Genomic DNA, 20,392 nt, shown 5'->3' on the forward strand with positions numbered 1-20,392 from the left:
TGTGAGTGCCTGCCTGTCTCTTCCTGCCTGTTGGTCTCTGCTGGGAGTGTATATGTCTATATTAAGGGTCAGCAAACCATGGCCCACAAGCTGAGAATTTTTAAATGTTGGAAAAAATCAGCCAGACATGGTGGTACACCTGTCATCCCAGCTGGGGATTTCTCATATTTCAGGCTGAGGCAGAAGGATTGTGAGTTCAAAGTCAGCCTCAGCAATTTAGCAAGGCCCTGTGCAACTCAGCAAGACCCTGTCTCTAAATAAAATATAAAAAAAGGGCTGGGTTGTGACTCAGTGGTTAAGCACCCCTGGGTTCAATCCCTGGTACAAAAAAAAAAAAAAAAAGTTGGAAAAAATCGATAGAATACTATTTTATGACTCATGATAATCAGATTTCAATGTCCATGAGGTTGTATGGGAACATAGTCCTGCTTGTTTGTTTATACTTGACCTGTGGCTGCTTTCACACTAGAACAACAGAGTTGAGTAGTTGCCACAGAGACCATATGGCCCACAAAGCCTAAAATACTGACTACCCAACCTGTTACAGAAAAAGCTTGCTGATTCCTAATCTGTGCGTTCCATTCTTCTCTCTGTGTTTGTGTTTGCACAGTTATGTCTGCATTTGTGTGCATGTAAGCTTTATCTCTGTTAGCTCTTCTTACTGACCTCCCTCCTGCTTGTTCCTCCCTCCCATCTCTGCCTCTCTCTCTCGGTGTCACTGCCTTCCCTTCTATCCTGCGACCTCCCTTCTCCTTTCTTTCCTTTACTCCTCTCCTTCCCCCATTCTCATTCTCTACACTGGGACTCTGGCAAGTGTGTGCATTGAGAGATCCTTGAAGCTCTGTATTGTGTGTGTGTTTCAGAACAAGCATCCATAGTCAGCACCTCATTGTTGATCTCCACTTCTTCTCTGGGAGGGTAGAGAATGGAGACATTGGCTGCTGCCAGGGAGCGGGGAGAATTGTTCAGTTTCTCTGGGTTGGTGGCCAGCCATTTCTCCTAGATTCATGGGTGACCCTCAGAGGGAAAGATACAGCAGAAATTTCAGGTCAGCAGTTATTGATCTTTCTGTGTGGGCTGTGTAGTCTGACTCTTCCCCCACTTTTCTTCCAAATATTTTCCTTATTCCTTATCCCAAGAGGCACCTCTGGACTGTTAATCCCACTCTCACCAATCCCTCTTGTAACTGAGGATAATTTGAACAGTTTACATCCTTCCTGTGAGCCCTCCTAGATTTCCAAAATGCACTCCAGGCTGAGGACCCACAAGCCAGGGTTGAGCTCTTGAGTTAGGCAGCTGGAGCCACACAAAGAACTGACAGACCTGCTGGCTGAGGGGCAGCTGTTTCTTAGCAGTAATCCCCAAAGAATTAATATGTGTAGCTCGGCGCTGTTAATCTGTAATGTGGCAACTAGGAAAGAAAATGCCAGGAAAGGCCCAGCTCTCCAAGTATCAAAGCCACTGCTTCTGAATATGTACTGGGGCCACTGAGTAGTCCCTTTTTCCTCTCAGAGGTAAGAAGGCAGACCACCTATCCCTGAAGCTTGGGCCTTCCTGGTTCACCTCACCTTACAACCATAGGTCCCTTAGATATAATCCACCCTTAGACATAATCCATCCATCAGGTAGGTCTGTTAACTCTCTTCTGTAGCACTTCTCCCTTTATCCCTGCTCCCTCTCTCACCCTTGGCTTTTGTTTGAGGAAATGGAAAACTCACACAGGAAGTGCTGGGCCTCATTTGCTTGAGGTGCTGAGTCTGTTTTCCCTTTGGATGCTGTAGCAAATGGCCCATTGCTGGCTCTGTGAGCTACTGCCCATCTTAGGGCAAGGTCTCAATCTGCAGCGGGGCACGTGGTCCAAGCTATAGCCATCCCCAGCTGGGCTTGGGGGGGCAGTTTGAGGCACTTGAATTATATTTGCTTAAACTTTTCAGATTTTTCTTTACAGGGAGAGCAAATCTGACCCAATAATGTGTTGAATTCAGTCGTCCTGTAGACCAGTTTCGGTGGTTTCAGACATCACTAACTCTCTTGTGAATCTAGTTTGGGCACGAGAAAGCACTGTGATTGAGAATTAGGTCCCCTTCTTCACTATCTTATTTCTTTAAAAAATTTTTTTTTATAAATTGTAGATGGACACAGTACCTTTATTTGGGGGAAGGGTACCAAGGATTGAACTCAGGGGCTCTGAGCCACGTCCCCAACTCTATTTTGCATTTTGTTTACAGGCAGGGTCTCACTGATTTACTTAGTGCCTTGCTTTTGCTGAGGCTGGTTTTGAACTCACAGTCCTTCACACCCAACTATTTTATTTATTTTTATGTGGTGCTGAGGGTCAAACCCAGTGCCTCACACTTGTCAGGCAAGCGCTCTACCACTGAGCTACAGCCCCAGCCTTGCACTGTCTTATTAAATCTGCTTCTCTGGAATACAAGTTTTAAGTATAAAGGAGAAGCATTGCTCCTCTTTGGACCTGACCCCAGAGCACCATTGTTTAAGGAATAATGCCACTGTTCAGCAGAGCAAACCTGTTCTTACTAGCACTGAGAGTATTCCCATTCATAGCCTTCAGATCCAAGGGCTGAAAAAGTGTCATTAGAAATTTACCTTCCTGGGGGGCTGGGGAGATAGCTCAGTCGGTAAAGTGCTTGCCTTGCAAGCACAAAGCCGCAGGTTCGATGCCCAGCACCACAAAAAAAAAAAAAAAAAAGAAAGAAAGAAAGAAAGAAAGAAATTTACTTTCCTGGGCTGGGGAAATAGCTTAGTTGGTAGAGTGCCCTGGGTTCAATCCCCAGCACTGCAAAAAAAAAAAAAAAAAGGAAATTTACCTTCCTCCTTTCTAATTTGTCTTTTAGTTAGCTTTCTATTTCATGAGTTAATACCATGGATAAGAAATTGGCAAGGTATGATGGTTCTATGGATATTAAGCTTACATCTTGTACCCACTGATCTTCCATACAATGGAATCTTTTCTACTTTAAGACCATAGGGAATGACATACCCCAGGGTCTGTAGATATCAGAACTGTGAACCCCTGACAATTTTTGGGTCTTTGTCAAATCTTTATTTTGAAAAGTTTAGGAATGCTCTCAAAGGAGGAGGAAGGAAATGGCTTTCACTTAACACCTCTCCTTTGCATGCTTTCATTGATCCTTGCCTGCTTTTGTTCTCTGTAAAGACAAATTTCTCTGATCCTAAGGTGAGGTGACTGACCATAATCTCTGGTTCCCCTCACTTTTACTCCAGGAACCCCACTCACAAATGGTTCCTCTGAAATATTGGAACCTTACTTCATCTCATTCCCTTCATTCCTTCCCTTTCATTTTTTACTTTATTTCCATGCATAGTTAGAGAACCATCACACTGCATCCTCCACTGCCCAAGGGGAATTCCAGAGTTCCATTGTTAGTCTCATTGGTTCTCTCCTCTTTGCCCATATTCCTCTTCTTTCTAGTCAATTTACTTTTCGCAGTCAGTAGCATGGAACACTTAGGATAATGATGACAGAACATCATTGGCACTACAAAGTGATAAGGCAAGGATTTCAGGACCACTTACTTCTTCCCTCACAGTGGGAAGAAGGTCTGTGTGCTAGAGTTAGCCTGGAAGTAAATTGACTTCACATTTGTATCTGTTAAGAGTTGTAATTTGTTGGCTTCATATTCCAGGAGCTTTCTGGTATAGAGCACTATAGCAGAATGTGGAAAGTGGCCTTGTCCACTGCAAAACACAGTAGAGAGTGCTTTGGTCTTTTCAGAATAGAATGCATTGCATGAAGGGGCCCATCTGCTAGTGCAGTTTCTGTGTTCTTCCATGCTAGGCACCTGATAAGAGAGAGGCAGTTCCTCCCCACTTCACCAAGTGAACATGAAGAAAGGTGTGGATGACAACTGATGGAGAGGAGCAAAGCAGCAGACTTTCCTATGCGTAGGCATAGGGACCCCTTGCACTCCAGGACCTTGAGCAGGGCCAGGGCAGTGGGACAACCTACCTCACTTCACAGTCTCTACTGGAGCCAAGTCTTCTCTTGTCTTGATCTCTAGTTCTCAGTAAGTGAAAAAGAGTCAGGGGACTTTGAGAACATCCAAACCTAGCCCAGCTGTGGCAGTTGGTTTATTGCTTTCAGCTGGTACTTGAACCCAGGTCCTGGTCTTGGAGGCTTTCCCAGGTTTAATCCCCAGAGCTTTCTCTGCAGCTGTATGACACTGCGCTGACCCCGAATGAGGATAGGAAAATAGAACCAGTGCCAAGCCAGAGTCTCTTTTTCATTTGGAGTCTGGCTGTCTGCCCATGACCAGGGTTACATAATGGGAAACATAGCTGGGGCTCTGGAGAGCCCGCGTTTCACCAGGCTGCCCAGACCTTCGCATTCTGATGCTATATATCTTCCTAATTGTAACTCGGATGCATTTATCACACTGTTGGATTGGAGTACTGTTAAAAAAAAATACTCTAGAAATTCCTGTACTTGCTGCTTTTCCATGGCTTGTCCTGTATAGTCTGCAAAGCATGCTGGAAAAGGCTTATAGTGAGCCCTCTAATGTATCATCACATAGGGAGAGAGAGGATGCATAGGTAGTAAGCAGTAAGTTAATGTCCTCAGGGAGCCTACATTTGTTGACCCTATAGACGAGACAGAAATTCTTGAGTTAAGAAACCAGCTAGTTCACTTACCCTAATAGGGCAGCTCTGAAATAAGAACTGATCCCAAGGCTAATCCGTACCCCTTCAAAGATGCTTAATATGTCTTCCCCAAAGGGCATTTGAGAAGGTCACCAAGTAATAGTCCATCAGCACTTCCCTGAAGGAAGTGGTGGTGACTGTGGGAAGCCCCTTTGCTACCCTGGTTCACCACCCAGTCTCCCTGGCTCCGGATTGGGGCGTCAGCACTATAGCCTGGCACCAAGGGGTTCCTCTTCCTCCCAAGTGCTAAGTGTCGGAGGCGCACATGATCTCTCCCACGGCAGGAGCCTCTCTCCCCTCCCCATTCCTCCCACAGGACTCCTTGTGAGAGGAAGGGGTGTTGGCCTAAGGCTCCAGTCTGACCCTAACAGGGTACAGCAGCTGACCCCAGGGAGAGTATTTTCCAACCCTGGACTGAGGTTATTTGGGTCCAGTGTGTGCTAAATGGAGAGGACGTGTTGGAGTGGTTACAGCTAAAAGTTTGGAGAGGCAGGAGCCGTGAGAATACACACCAGGGAGGCCATAGAGGACTCCACTCATGCTGTGGAGATGTCAAGATCCCCTAGGGGCTGCTCTTTCCCCAAACACAGTGCTGATGGGTTTAACATACCATAGTGATATGACAGAGGCTATACTTATGAGTGTGACTTGGGAAAACTGAAATTAAATAAGGCTCTGACCTTGACAGAGGTTGGGGAGGAGATGTAGTAAAGGTATTCTGTACTTGAGAAATACTCAGAAATGAGGTTATTCTGACCTGTTGTGGCCATAGAGCTCTTAACTGCATTGCTTAGAACTTGGGAATGCATATGTTCTTGCAGTAGTAAGGAAGACTGAGCCTCAGGATTTTATTTACCCTGTTAGGCAGAATTGATTGAGGGTTGGATACTTTACCAAAGGCCCAAGTTGATTTGTTTGTATTAACCAGGATTGTAAAAGGACTTATCTTCAATTGGGTTTTATATTCTGTAGTGATTACCCAGTAAACATCTCTTAACTCTTGGACAACTCCTAGAATGGTGATCTCTGACTTGGTATTATGGGGGCATCTAGAAGGCACACTGTTGGTAGTTCCTAAATCTCAGAGAGCTACATAGATTTCTTCTAATCTCCAGATCCTCATCCCACTGCATATAGGGTTGGCATAGCATCTTGACTTTCTGAGGAGCTTAATAAACCATTTTAAGCCCAAACATTATTCTTTTAATTCTACCAGACCCATTGGTTGGGTCCATTTCTCCTTTTAGCTGCTCACCTCCTGCCATTGTCTCCAGTTAGATGAGAAGTCCTCCAGGGCAACAGTGTGCTTATGTTAGCCATTGAACCAGGAGTGGAGCTGTGGGCTCCCATGGGGAAATAAGTTTTTTAAAGTAGATATTAAATATCTTAAGAGCATTTCTCTTGTTATTGCCTTTTGTCTTTCCCCTGTGAGTCTGTAGTCCATGGATTTTCTTTTTCAGCTTCCTTATGCCTAGTTTCTGTGCCATGTTGGCTATATTTCCAAATCTCTTCACCCCAGGAACCAAAAGACCCAACTTCTTTCCCATCTGTACTACTGCTCTGATCTTCTGTAGCTCTGAAACACAATGCAGGGCTTCTTCTCACTCAACTCTTTCCGGGTTTGTTCTGCAGCTGTGGAGTTTGAATGTTAGTGTTTAAACAAGCTGGTATTACACAGGAAATGGCCACCTCCACAGGCCCCTGCAGGCTTGTAACATGGGGTCATTGTACTTGATATTAATCACCAGTCAGCCTGTTCCCTTAGTGTGTGAGTACTTAGTACTCCTTAGTCTTTCCAGAAAGAGACTGAATCCTGGATGGACCTTTCCAAACTGTCGCCTTCCCTCAGCCCCACCCCAGATGGAGCTTTCAGAACAGTTCTATCAGATCTGGTTCCTATAATGCTAGTAGATCTGCCTTTCTGAGTTCCAGGCAAGGAGGTAGATTATCGTGGTATAACTTACCTCACATATCTCACACCTTAATCTTTCAGGGCATGTGTAGTTGGGTAATGTCTCCTATGAGAGAACTCTAAAATTTCAGAAATACAGAAACCCACTGGCCCACCTGAGAGTAGGGCTTCTCACTTCTCTGGACTGAAGCTACTTTTCTAATGCTATTTGCAGAACTAACCCTAGCCTGAAGGGTTAATCTGATTCCCCAAGTCAATATCCCCCAACCAGCCAGCCAAGTGTGTGTGTTGGTTCATTTCTGTGAAATGTGTTTCCCCAGTCACCTGGGCTGGCCTGGGCTGCATTGTATCGGCCAGCAGCTGCACTGCACTCAAACTGACAGCTACATTAAACCTTGGAATTCTGAGGCAATAAAAAGTAAATTAACTCTTATTTTTTTCCTTTCCTGGTGGAGTAAGTGAATGCATGTCTGTAGGGAAGTGACTGGGCCTTGGTTCTGAGTACATACCTCTAACTAGTCACTGCTGGTCTGTCCCAAGCTAGGATCTGGTGTTCAGACTTCAGCCAGGGGTCTGGTTTCCTAGTGTGTGGTGTGTTCTGTGGGGTTGGGCCAGTGGGTCACCCTGCAACTGCTGATCCTTGTGCACTAATCACATCCCAACTGCTGAGAGACTCCCTTGCCACCATTCTGGGAGCCATAAATGGGTTTATTGAGCAATTTCATTTTCTCTGACTGCTTTGTGTCTGCTTGGTGAAGAGTGCACCCTAATTTTTGTGGGATTTTGTGGACTCTGGGAGCTTCCCCAAAATAAAAGTTGAACCAGAACAAGCAAAAAGAACTTGACAGACTGTAGCACTCTAGAGGGTCCATTTAGAATCAAAGGTAGCTTGAGAATAGCAGAGAAAACTTTTGGGAAGTCATTTTCCAAGCCTTTCCAGAAGATTGGGAGCTGTTTAAAGCTCTTCATAGCCTGAAGAATTTGATTTTGAGTTACTCAGCCAACCTTGAATCCTGAGGGTCCAAGGACTGCCGTGGGATGAAGGTTAGAAGGTGCTTCTTGTTGAAATAAGGAACTAAAGTAGGACAAAGCTAAACTTTTCCCTTTCCAGACAGGAAACTGTAGAACTGACCTCCCAGCCCACAGGCCTGATTGGGATAAGCTGAGGTGACGTTGCCAGAGTTGCAGGAATTACCTTATGAGTTCAGGCATCTCACCTAGATTTTCAGAGCACCCCTCCCTTTTAGTATTAGTTTCCTCATACTGTCTATGCCTGTACCTCTGCAGAGAGTTGAGATACCAGGAAAAAAAAGCTACTCAGTTCAGATACAAGATCAGGCTGCACTGACCAGGGCAAAAGTGACCTTTCATTGAAGCATTTTGTGTATTCCCTTGATTCCAATCAGTCTAACTTGACCCTTGGTCCACTTTTATTTCTGTTTTTGAGTTGGGAACTCAGGGCACTTCCTATGTCTTTTGGCACCAGCTGCTATCTTACAAAATGAACATTGGGGTGGGAATTCTCATCCACCTTATTTTGCAGTGAGCCTTAAGGTTTTGGCACAAGGTGGGTGGTAATGGGCAAAAGGCAGATGTGGGCAGGGGTCCCTAGTGGTGGCCAGCAGTCTCTAGGAGGAGTCAGTTTTGGTTTATCTGAGCCTTAGGGGACAGGAGAGCAGGGTAATGAGAACCACATGGTACCACATATTTCTTCATCTTGGATCCAAGATGGTAGGGGTGGGAGGATGAGAGAGGGATGTGGGGCCTCCCACTGTGGCAGCAGTGGGTGATTTTCTGCCGCCTCTCTCTGGCTGGGACTGCTGCTGCCTACACTCCCACCTCACCCCCAACTGTGTCCTGTAGCAACCTTGACCTGCACAGCACCAACCAGGGTCCCCAAGCCAATATTTCAGCTGGGAGACTTTTCACCTTCTTCCTTCTCACTGTCGTCTTTCCTGTTTATTTTCCAAATCTCTACTCTGCAGCCGAGCAATGCCTGTTGGCCAAGCTTACCAGCACTGTGGGATCGGACTCAGGCAGTGGGCTCAAGTGGCCAGCAGGGCACTGGGGGAGGAAGTGGGGAACTGGAAGAGCCTCCCTGTGTGTCTCCCATGGGCAGCGCTAACCTCGGAGGCGGCCCTGAGCAGCCCTATCACATCCGGTGCTTGTCTCTGCAGCCGGGACCGGAGGATAAACTATCAGAGCTGTGGGGCAGTGCATCATTCCTCTTATTATTTTCTTCTCTGCAGATGGGGTCGTGGAAAGTTCAGTTCCTTTTAACCCTCAAAGTTCTGTTTATTCTACAGCTGGTAGCCTGAATGCGGCGTTTCCCATTACATCACGAAGGGGCTCAGGCAGATCTCTGCACAGAAATGTGTTGCAACTGTGTATTTTTTTCCATATTTAAACATTTCTGACAGCCAAACCCGGCTGAGCCAAAAGATGGAGCTTTGTGAATGAGTCTGGTTGTCAGTGTCAGAGCAGAGAGAAGCTTTAGAAAATTCGTATCCCGCCGGTGATTCTTCCCAAACATACTCTCTTTCCTGGGCAAAGCCTGTTAAGCAAGTTACTTCTGCAGTACACGTGTGTTGATTATGTGCTGTTGTGTGATTAATGGGCCTGTGTTCCGCCTGGTTCCCAGGACACTCTTGAAAACAAGATGTTTCATTTCATTGCCTTTTCCTAGTGCAGTGATTACAGTAAATAAACCAGTGTAGCCTCCTTCCACCTGGGGCCAGTCAGGGAGTCCCTGCACCTCTCCCCTAACATTACCTTCAGTGGCATATCCCTTCTGCCATTTTCCAAAAGTTCCTAATCTCCAGGAGAAACAACTTGTTTAATCTCTCTGTCTCTCTCTATTTATTATCTCTTGCCACTCCACCTCTTGAAACTAATAGTGAAGTTTTTCTTTATAACTCTCATATGCATTTAAAGGAATAAAATTAAGCATCCATAGGGTACTACCTGTTCCATATTCTCAGATTAAAGTTTCCTCTGGAGGAGAAAGCCAAGTCTTGTAAATTTTTCAGGCACTTCATCTGACCACAATTTGGGGTATCCCAAGACAGGCTAAATATTTTTTTTTAAAAACTTGAATGGATCCTTAGCACCCATCAAAGCAGGAATCTGAACAATAGTAAATGACCGCATCTACTGATAAGTGATGGTGAGAGAGAAACAAACCCTCTTTTAAAAATTCTAACTTGGAATTTTAGATGGGGAGAGCCAAATTTTGTATTTCTGGTATTTTTTCTCATTGTACCATGGCCTGGTGATATGCAATGAGGATGACCAACCATTCTGGTTTGCCCAGAACTGGAGGATTTGCAGGGATACTTCCAGTGCTAAAACCAAGAGAGTCCCAAAATGTGACTAAAGGAGAAAGGAGAAGGTGTGGGGTAGTCAGGACAGCACTGATACAGGTTTATCTGCTAAAATGTTTGAGAGGCTTTACCTTCCTGGACAGATCTTAGGAGGCCAGGAAAGAGGGTTTTTTGTTAGATCTGTTTGTTTGTTTTCTTGCTTATACATACGGAGGAAATTTCTAAACCATCATAAAGGGAACACCCACATGACACTCTTCAGTGACTGTACCCCATGTAGCTGTGACTGGAGGAGGGAGGCTGGTGCCCAGTTGCTGTCTGTGTGGCATATACTTGGCTACATGGGAGGGGGAATTCTGGGAGCTGCCTCAGGCACTGAGTGTCTAGTGTTTGAGTAAGTGTCTCAGCACACTGTCTGGAAAGGTGACAGGACCTGCATTAGGCAACTGATCCTCCAAATTCTTTTTCCTGTCTGGTTAGGATTAAAAACTCCCCCTAAACAATTTCAGCTTTGCATGGAGGAATACACACACCCTAGATTACTGCCATGGGCACAATTTCATATCTAGCATTTTTGGTACAATTCCTTGGCAGCTGCCATCCTGGACAACTTTTCTGCAAGTACCTTTCTGCTCACAAGTGCTGAGAATACTTTTAATTGGTCTCTCTTTAGAGCTGCTCCTCTTTTCTGACCTTATTTCTCACAGGGTTGCTGTGGATGTGTGGTCAACACTGGCAGATTTCTGTAACATATTGACTGCGGTGAATCAGTCTGAGGTGCCACTGTACAAGGACCCGGACGATGACCTCACCCTTCTTATCCTGGAAGAGGATCGGCTTCTCTCGGGCTTTGTCCCCTTGCTGGCTGCCCCTCAGGACCCCTGCTACGTGGAGAAAACCTCGGATAAGGTCAGCCCTAGGCCAAACGTCCCTCCCTGTTCACCCCTCCTCTTAATTCTCCAGACTTTTTTATTCTTGGGAAGTTTTCTGTGCAAACGGAACATGATTAAGTCACTGAGAAGGGTGTTAAAGGGAAAATATCGACCTTTTAGCCACTGACATCCAGTTCTGTGTCCTGAAAAAAAAAAAAAACAAAAAACCCTTTTGACTTCCTTTGGGGTGTGTGTGTATGTGTGCGCGCGCGCGTGCACGCATACTCACTGGCATGTTGTATATACGATCATTTCCTCACTTGTTTAAATAGTGCAGCTTGTGTTGGCAGTGCTCTCACTCAGCTCCAAATGGTTTGCATCATGCTTAAAGCACCCTCCTTCCTCCCCCCTTCCTTCTTCCCCAGCCACAAAACTCTGCACTAGGAAAACAGCCAGGGCTTTTTCCCTTCTCTAAGGAGGAGAGTGATAAATAGGTGACTAGAGAGAAGCAGACACCATGTGTTAACTTACAAAAAAAGCTTTTAGGAATATGAAGCATTCCCCGCCGCCTGGTTTCTATATTCCTTTCTCTAAGGACTATGTTTTAACTTGAACTTTTTTTCTTGTCTGTTTATAGAAAACAAAACCCATTCCCATTGCACTGGTGGGGGCTGTAGAGCTCCTAGTCTCTGCTTAACAGTTGGGTCTTCAGCCAGGTGGAGAGTAGAGCAGTCCAGACTACTCTACTTTTCCCATATAGCAGTCACTCCACTGGGGAAGTAGCAGCTACAGACTTTGGGGGCAGTATCCTGTGTTGGGATAGGGGGACCCTGTGCCTGTCTAATTGTACAGTTGTTAGCATCACGTCTTGCTGGGAGAGATGCCTTTGGGGAGGACACCACAAATGGCTTCTCAGGAGGAAGTCTTTTGACCTAGATAAAGTATATATTAGGGGACAGAGGTAAATATTTAAGATAAATAACTAAATAAAAACTAGATTCCAGGGCTGGGGTGTGACTCAGTGGTAGAGAATTTGCCTAGCATGTACAAGGCCCTAGCACTGGAAAACACTAAATTCAAAACATGAAGTACAAATAAGAGTTAGATTTTGTTTATAATATAAAAATTTTAAGCTCAGTATAAAGTAGTATTTATTCATTACAGAAAATTTGAAAGACAGACAAATAAAAAAGAAAAATTAATCCATAATTCCTCCACCCAGAGATAACATCACAGTCATTTTGCTAATTGTGTATAATCATAGTTAATTTTGAGTATACACACACATTTTTAAAAAATAAAACTTTGAGGTGTATGTGCTGAGGGTGTAGTTCAGTGGTAGAACACTTGCCTAGTATGTGCAAGATCCTAAATTTAATCCCTATCACCAGAGGCAGGAGTGAGAGGGTACAATACACCAAACGGGGGATCATACTATGAATACTACTTACAATACACATTTTTTGCTTTATATTTTTATGGAATTTTGGTGGTGCTGCTGAAAGAACATAGAATCATTTTTTGGTGATCTTGTAGTATTCTTTTTTTTTTTTTTTTTTTTTTTTTTTTTTAAACAAATGGGATACATGTTGTTTCTCTGTTTGTACATGGCGTAAAGGCATACCATTTGTGTAATCATAAATTTACATAGAGCAATGTTGTTTGATTCATTCTGTTATTTTTTTCCCCCTTGTAGTATTCTTTTAATGTGCCAAGATTTCTCTAACCAATCCTTGCTTTATCAAGTCAAGGAAATATTCCCTGTATTTTCATTTTTATAAATGGTCAATTAATGGCTCATAACAGAATTTAAATATATATTCACTTTGGTTAAATTTTTGTAAGTACATAAAGGTCCTAAGCATTGATATATCAAAAAGCTACGTTCACTAAGAAATACATGAAAAAATGTTCAACATCATTAGCAATTAGGGAAATGCAACTCAGAACTACACTGAGCTTTCACCTCACTCCAGTTAGAATGACAAAAATACAAACAGTATTAAATACAAACAATAAATGCTGGAGGGGATGTGGAGAAAAAGGAAAACACTTTTACATTGTTGGTGGGATTGTAAATTAGTACAGCCACTATGGAAATCAGTATGGAAGTTCCTCTAAAGACCAACATATGGAATGGAGCCACCATATGACCCAGTTATACCACTCCTCAGTATTTATCCTAAAGAATTAAAGTCAGCAGGCTGTAGCAATACATGCATACCCACTTTAATAGCAGCAGAATTCTCAGTAACCAAGCTATGGAACCAGTCTAAGTGTCAATCAGTGAAGAATGGATAAAGAAAATGTGATATATATATATCACATGTGTTATTATATATATATATATATATATAATAGAGTTTTATTCATCCATAAAGAAGAATGAAATTATGTTATTTGCAGGAGAATGGATGGAACTTTAGAACTTTATGTTAAGCAAAGTAAGCCTAACTCAGAAAGTAAGGAGTGGTATGTTTTCTCTCATGTGGAAACTAGAGAGGGAAAAAAAAAAAGTGGGAAAAAAGTGATTGGAGGGGTGGGGGTCTCATGAAAATCAAATGGAGATCAGTAGAGTAGAGGAAATGGACCAGAAGGAGAGAGGGAGGGAGGAAGGGAGAGGAGAAATACTGGGGAATGATATTGACCAAATTATATTGTTAAATTGTACACATGTACAAATATGTAACAAAGACTCCTGCCATTATGTACAAATGTAATGCACCAATAAAAAAAAATAGGGAAAGAAAAAAAAAGCATACTTACTGGGCTCAGTAGCACACACCTATAATCCTAGCTACCCAGGAGGCTGAGGCAAGAGGATCAGAAATTAGAGGACAGCCTGGGCAACTTAGTGAGACTCTAAATAAAAAATAAAAAGGTCTGGGGATGTAGCTCAGTAGTAGAGTGCTTGATTCAATCCTTAGTTCTGTCAAAAATCCTGCTTTTTGGATGCATTAATGTTTAATGGATTTGAGGAAGGAGAGAATACCTCTTTCTACAGAGGAATATTCATTTTATGTCTTTCCAGCAAAAACTTAAGAGTGAAACTCTGTTCTTCTGGTCTCAGGGGACAATAATATGGATGTGCAGCATGTGGGGGACTGAGGACAGCTAACAAGTTGTTTTTAGTCTTTGGAAGATAGTAAGTTAGAAAGGAAACTGGATAATCACGGCTTGAGCCAGAGCATCCTTGTACAGGGTGTGTGTGTGTGTGTGTGTGTGTGTGTGTGTGTGTGTGTGTATGTGTGTGTGTGTGTGTGATATCACAAAATGGTCTTGATTCTAAAGGGTGGTTTTAGGAGTTGGCTATTGAGTTAGTTGTCTTTTGGTACAGGACAAGGAAAAATCCTCATCAGCTTCAAGCTTTCCCTGCCCCATCTTCACCCATCTGTCAGCATCCCCAGCTATAGTGTTAGGTACCAAGCATAGGATCTGTCCAGAGAACATAGCACCAACAGTCCACCCTCAGCCAGTGGGAAAGATGACCAAAATGCCCAGGAGACAGTTTCAGCTCACTGAACATTCAGGGACTGAAATAAGTACAGTACAGTGAGCATAACATCTCAATATCCCACATCACCCAGACCTGGTCTTCATTCTTACCCCATCTGTGTAAATAGTGGTATTGATTATTGAATTGTTCATGTCAAAATCTTGGGTTATTCTTGACTCTTCTTTTTCTCACACTTCTGTGTCTAATCCATCAGCAATTCATGTCTTCTTTCCCTTCAAAATACCTGCAGATACAACTCTTTCTTACCACTACACCCTAGGTCCATTTATTGAAATACCTTCTAACTGATTTCTGTGGTCCTCCCTCTTCCTACTCCTATTTACAGCATAGCAACTAGAATGATCTTTTTACACATACGTAAATCATATCGGGTTTCTTCAGAACTTTCCAATGGCTGTTCTTCCATCTTCCTTCCTTCCTTTTTCCTTCCACTGGTGATTGAACCCAGGGGTACTTAACCATTGAGCCACATCCCCAGCCCTTTTTATTTATTTATTTATTTATTTTTAATTTTGAGATACTGTCTTGCTCAGTTGCTTAGGGCCTCACTAAGTTGCTGAGTCTGGCCTCAAAATTGCAATCCTTCTGCCTCAGTCTCCCAAGTCACTGGGATTACAGGTATTTGCTACCATGCCCAACTGCAGTGACTGTTCTTTTTTGAAAAGCCAAAGTTTTAACAGTAGCCTCTGATGCCCTTCATAATCTGAGTATTCCTCCAACCCACTCTCTGACTTCAGCTCCTCCTGCTCTCCTTGTTCTCAGTATACTCTAGTCACATTGACATCCTTGCTGTACCTTAAGCAAACCAAGCACTCATACCTGAGGGTCTTTGCAATCATTCCTCTTTTAACCTGGAATTCTCTGTCCCCAGATGTTGCGTGGCTCTCTCACTCCCTTGTAAATGTCATCTTCTTAGAGAGGTCTTGCCTCGCTACCCTATATAAGGTGTTACTCATCTTCCTTTTCTTTTTGCTTTGTTTTTTTTTTTTTTTTTCCATGGCAAGGAAAAATAATCATATACCTCCCATGTGTCAGTCCCTGGGCTAAGTACTTAGCATACCATATTTGTTCTCAATAAACCTGCCATGTAAGTATGAGTACCTTAATTTTATAAAAGAAGAAGTCTGAAGCTCAAGAGTATTAAGAACAGTGATAAGGTCACATAGTTGAGCTTTATGACTGACCTAGAAAATTAGTGTAGATGCGTCAGAGGAAATCTTTAGAAATTCTTAACCATTTAAAAATCTGAAGAAGGTAGACATTTTCTGAAGCTTCTAACCATCATTACTAAGAAATGTAAAATATCTCAAGGACTCCCCAATAGCAGCAACATGAACAATTTCATTACTGTTTGAGATTAGTTACATGTATGGTTCAGCCTGGATGCTCATTCAGTAGTTATTTATTGAACTCATTGCCCACAAAACATGGGAAATCTAGATACAAGGCAAATATTCTAGTTTGGGAGACATTTGTGGCATAACGATGTCAGTGGCAAGATAAGTTGATTTTCACCTATAAGCACTGAGGAACTCTTGCAGTTTTGTTAAGCTGGTAATATTCCAAAGAAAGCTTTGCTTTTTGAGCACTGATTTGACACTAACATTGTCTTTCTCAAGCACGTTCTGTGGAAGTCTGGTTTTGTAGATTTTGAATTGTTAGGTTAAAAAACAAAACAAAACAAAAAGTTTTGTAATCACATAAGTAAACCAGTGTTAAACAAAATCCATTACTGTGAGACTTCTTGGATCTTTTAATATTATAGTATACATTGTAAGATTAGCCTTTGTAGTTATTCCCAAGCTTTCTTCACTTTTGATCTTTTTTGATTTACTAATTATCTTACAAGAGTAGTATTCTGCCTAAAATGAAATATAATTCGAAAACCACAGGAGAAAGCCCAGGTATAATATGAGTAAAAGATGAGAAAACATTGTTTTGGAATTGCTCAGAAGTAAGATAAAAAGAGCAAAGACTAAGGTAAAATCAATAGGGTGAAACTGATTATATTTTGAGAGAAACATCACAGGTGTGAACCAGTTGGAACCAATCAAGGGTAAGTGATACTGCCTTTACTGAGTGATAGGTAGGCACTTGAATTCAGAGTTTACATAGTTTACCCAAGGTAATATAACTAGAAAGAAAGTGGAGATTTAAAACCTTGTTTGTATAACTTTAAAACCCATGTTCTAGCTGAGCACAGTGGTGCACAAGTTTGAGGCCAGCCTGGGCAACTTAGCAAGACTCCATCTCAAAGTAAAAAAAAAAAAAATTTAAAGGCTGGAGCTGAAGCTCCATCGTAGAGCGTCCCTGGGTTTATTCCCCAGTACCACAAAAACAAAAATAAACCATGTTCTGCTGGGTGCAGTGGCTCAAGCCTGTAATCCTAGTGGTTTGGGAGATTGAGGCAGGAGGACTGCAAATTCAAAACCAGCCGGGACTAGATTTCTAGAATTTACTTCAAAATAATCTGGCAGAGGTCAATGAGAATGACAATACAACATATCAAAATCTCTGGGACACTGTGAAAGCAGTACTAAGAGGAAAATTCATTGCATGGAGCACATTACAGAAAAGAATGAAAAGTCAACAACTAAATGACCTGACATTATAGCTCAAAGCACTAGAAAAAGAGGAACAGAATAACAGCAAAAGTAGTAGAAGACAGGAAATAATTAAAATCAGAGCTGAAATCAATGAAATTGAAACAAAAGAAACTATTCAAAAAATTGACAAAACAAAAAGTTGGTTCTTTGAGAAAGTAAACAAAATAGATAAACCCTTAGCCACACTCACAAAAAGAAGGAGAGAGAAGACTTAAATTACTAAAATACATGAGGCAAAAGGAAATATCATGACAGACACCACTGAGATACAGAACATAATAAGAAGCTACTTTGAAATTTCAATCGGTATTCCAACAAAATAGAAAGTACCGAAGACATTGACAAATTTCTAGAGACATATGCTCCTCCCAAACTGAACCAGGAGGACATACACAATTTAAACAAATCAATATCAAGCAATGAAATAGAAGAAGCCATTAAAAACCTACCATCCAAGAAAAGCCCAGGACCAGACGGATTCTCAGCCGAGTTCTACAAGACCTTCAAAGAAGAACTCATTCCAATACTTCTCGAAGTATTCCAGGAAATAGAAAAGGAGGGTACCCTACCAAACTCATTCTATGAAGCTAATATCACCCTCATACCCAAACCAGGAAAAGACACATCAAGGAAAGAAAATTTTAGACCAATATCCTTGATGAATATAGATGCAAAGATCCTTAACAAAATATTGGCAAACCGTATCCAAAAACATATTAAGAAAATCGTGCACCATGATCAAGTGGGGTTCATTCCTGGAATGCAAGGATGGTTCAACATTTGTAAATCAATAAACATAATCCATCATGTCAATAGACTTAAGGATAAGAATCATGGTTATTTCAATTGACGCAGAAAAAGCTTTCGACAAAATACAACACCCCTTCATGCTCTAATCACTCGAAAAAATAGGGATAGTAGGAACATACCTGAACATTGTAAAGGCTATTTACGCTAAGCCCATGGCCAACATCATTCTAAATGGAGAAAAACTGAAACCATTCCCTTTAAAAACGGGAACAAGACAGGGATGTCCTCTTTCACCACTTCTACTCAACATTGTCCTCGAAACTCTAGCCAGAGCAATTAGACAGACTAAAGAAATTAAAGGGATACGAATAGGAAAAGAGGAACTTAAGCTGTCACTATTTGCGGATGACATGATTCTATATTTAGAGGATCCAAAAACCTCCTCCAGAAAACTTCTAGACCTCATCAGTGAATTCAGCAAAATAGCAGGCTATAAAATCAACACGCATAAATCTACAGCATTTTTATACGCAAGCAACGAAACAGCTGAAAGGGAAATGAGGAAAACTACTCCATTTGCAATAGCCTCAAAAAAAATAAAATACTTGGGCATCAATCTAACCAAAGAGGTAAAAGATCTCTACAATGAAAACTACAAAACATTGAAGAAAGAAATTGAGGAAGACCTTAGAAGATGGAAAGATCTCCCATGTTCTTGGATAGGCAGAATTAATATTGTCAAAATGGCCATACTACCAAAAGTGCTATACAGATTCAATGCAATTCCAATTAAAATCCCAATGATGTACCTTACAGAAATAGAGCAAGCAGTCATGAAATTCATTTGGAAGAATAAGAAACCCAGAATAGCTAAAGCAATCCTTAGCAGGAAGAATGAAATAGGGGGTATTGCAATACCAGAACTTCAACTATACTACAAAGCAATAGTAACAAAAACAGCATGGTATTGGCACCAGAATAGACAGGTAGATCAATGGTACAGAATAGAGGACACGAACACAAACCCAAATAAATACAATTTTCTCATACTAGACAAAGGGGCCAAAAATATGCAATGGAGAAAAGATAGCCTCTTCAAAAAATGGTGCTGGGAAAACTGGAAATCCATATGCAACAGAATGAAACTAAACCCCTGTCTCTCACCCTGCCCAAAACTCAACTCACAATGGATCAAGGACCTTAAAATCAGACCAGAGACCCTGCATCTTACAGAAGAAAAAGTAGGTCCAAATCTTCAACTTATTGGCTTAGGATCAGACTTCCTTAACAGGACTCCCATAGCACAAGAAATAAAAGCAAGAATCAATAACTGGGATAGATTCAAACTAAAAAGCTTTCTCTCAGCAAAGGAAACTATCAGCAATGCGAAGAGAGAGCCTACAGAGTGGGAGAATATCTTTGCCACTCATACTTCAGATAGAGCGCTAATTTCCAGAATATATAAAGAACTCAAAAAACTCTACACCAAGAATACAAATAACCCAATCATCAAATGGGCTAAGGATATGAACAGACACTTCGCAGAAGAAGATCTATAAGCAATCATAAAACATATGAAAAAATGTTCAACATCTTTAGTAATAAGAGAAATGCAAATCAAAACTACACTAAGATTCCATCTCACCCCAATTAGAATGGCGATTATCAAGAATACAAGCAACAATAGGTGTTGGCGAGGATGTGGGGGAAAAGGTACACTCATACATTGCTGGTGGGACTGCAAATTAGTGCAGCCACTCTGGAAAGCAGTATGGAGATTCCTCAGAAAGCTTGGAATGGACCCACCATTTGACCCAGCTATCCCACTCCTTGGCTTATACCCAAAGGACTTAAAATCAGCATACTACAGAGATATAGCCACATCAATGTTCATAGCTGCTCAATTCACAATTGCCAGATTGTGGAACCAACCTAGATGCCCTTCAATTAATGAACAGATAAAGAAACTGTGGTATATATATATACAATGGAATATTACTCCGCCATAAAAAATAATAAAATTATGGCATTTGCAAGCAAATGGATGAAATTGGAGAATATCATGCTAAGTGAGATAAGCCAGTCTCAAAAAACCAAAGGACGAATGATCTCGCTGATAAGTGGATGATGACACATAATGTGGGGTGGGGGGGCAAGAATGGAGGAAGAAGGGACTGTATAGAGGGAAAAGAGGGGAGGGAGGGGAGGGGGGAAGGAAAAAAATAATAGAATGAATCAAACATCATTACCATATGTAAATGTATGATTACGTAAATGGTATGCTGTTACTCCATGTACAAACAGAAACAAGATGTATCCCATTTGTTTACAATAAAAATGAATTAAAAAAAAATCTGGCAGGATGGGGCAGATAGACTTATAAACGTAGGGTTAACAGGCCAAATTTTGATCATTGTTGAATATGAATAATGGCTATATTGAGTCCATAACAGTATTCTATTTTGTTTCTTTTACAGTGTTGGGGATTGAACTCAGGGCCTTGCACATGCCAGGGAACCACTCTATCACTGAGCCACATCCCCAGCCTGTATTCTTTTTCTGTATGTGTATAATATGAGAAGAGTGGATATCTTCTAGAAACTTGGGATAAAAAGATTTTTTTCATGGTGCCAGGGATATAAACCAGGACTTCACATACAATAGGCAGGCTCTCTAGCACTGAACTAAAACCTGGAATGACCGTGATTTTTTTTTTTTTTTTTTTTTTT

General features: G+C 41.8%; 2 protein-coding genes across 2 annotated transcripts in view; one reads left to right on the forward strand and one right to left on the reverse strand.

The window, feature by feature from the left end:
- The window catches only part of HIC1 (HIC ZBTB transcriptional repressor 1), a 242,190-nt gene that overhangs the window by 113,840 nt on the left and 107,958 nt on the right, over window positions 1-20,392 (reverse strand). The gene's annotated exons all lie outside the window — the stretch shown is intronic.
- The window catches only part of SMG6 (SMG6 nonsense mediated mRNA decay factor), a 234,375-nt gene that overhangs the window by 111,435 nt on the left and 102,548 nt on the right, over window positions 1-20,392 (forward strand). The window contains 1 exon segment of the mRNA XM_079130769.1: window positions 10,626-10,827. Coding sequence (XP_078986895.1) covers window positions 10,626-10,827 — 202 coding nt within the window.

Source organism: Sciurus vulgaris (assembly GCF_902686455.1).
Source record: "Sciurus vulgaris genome assembly, chromosome: 3".
Lineage (NCBI taxonomy): Eukaryota > Metazoa > Chordata > Mammalia > Rodentia > Sciuridae > Sciurus > Sciurus vulgaris.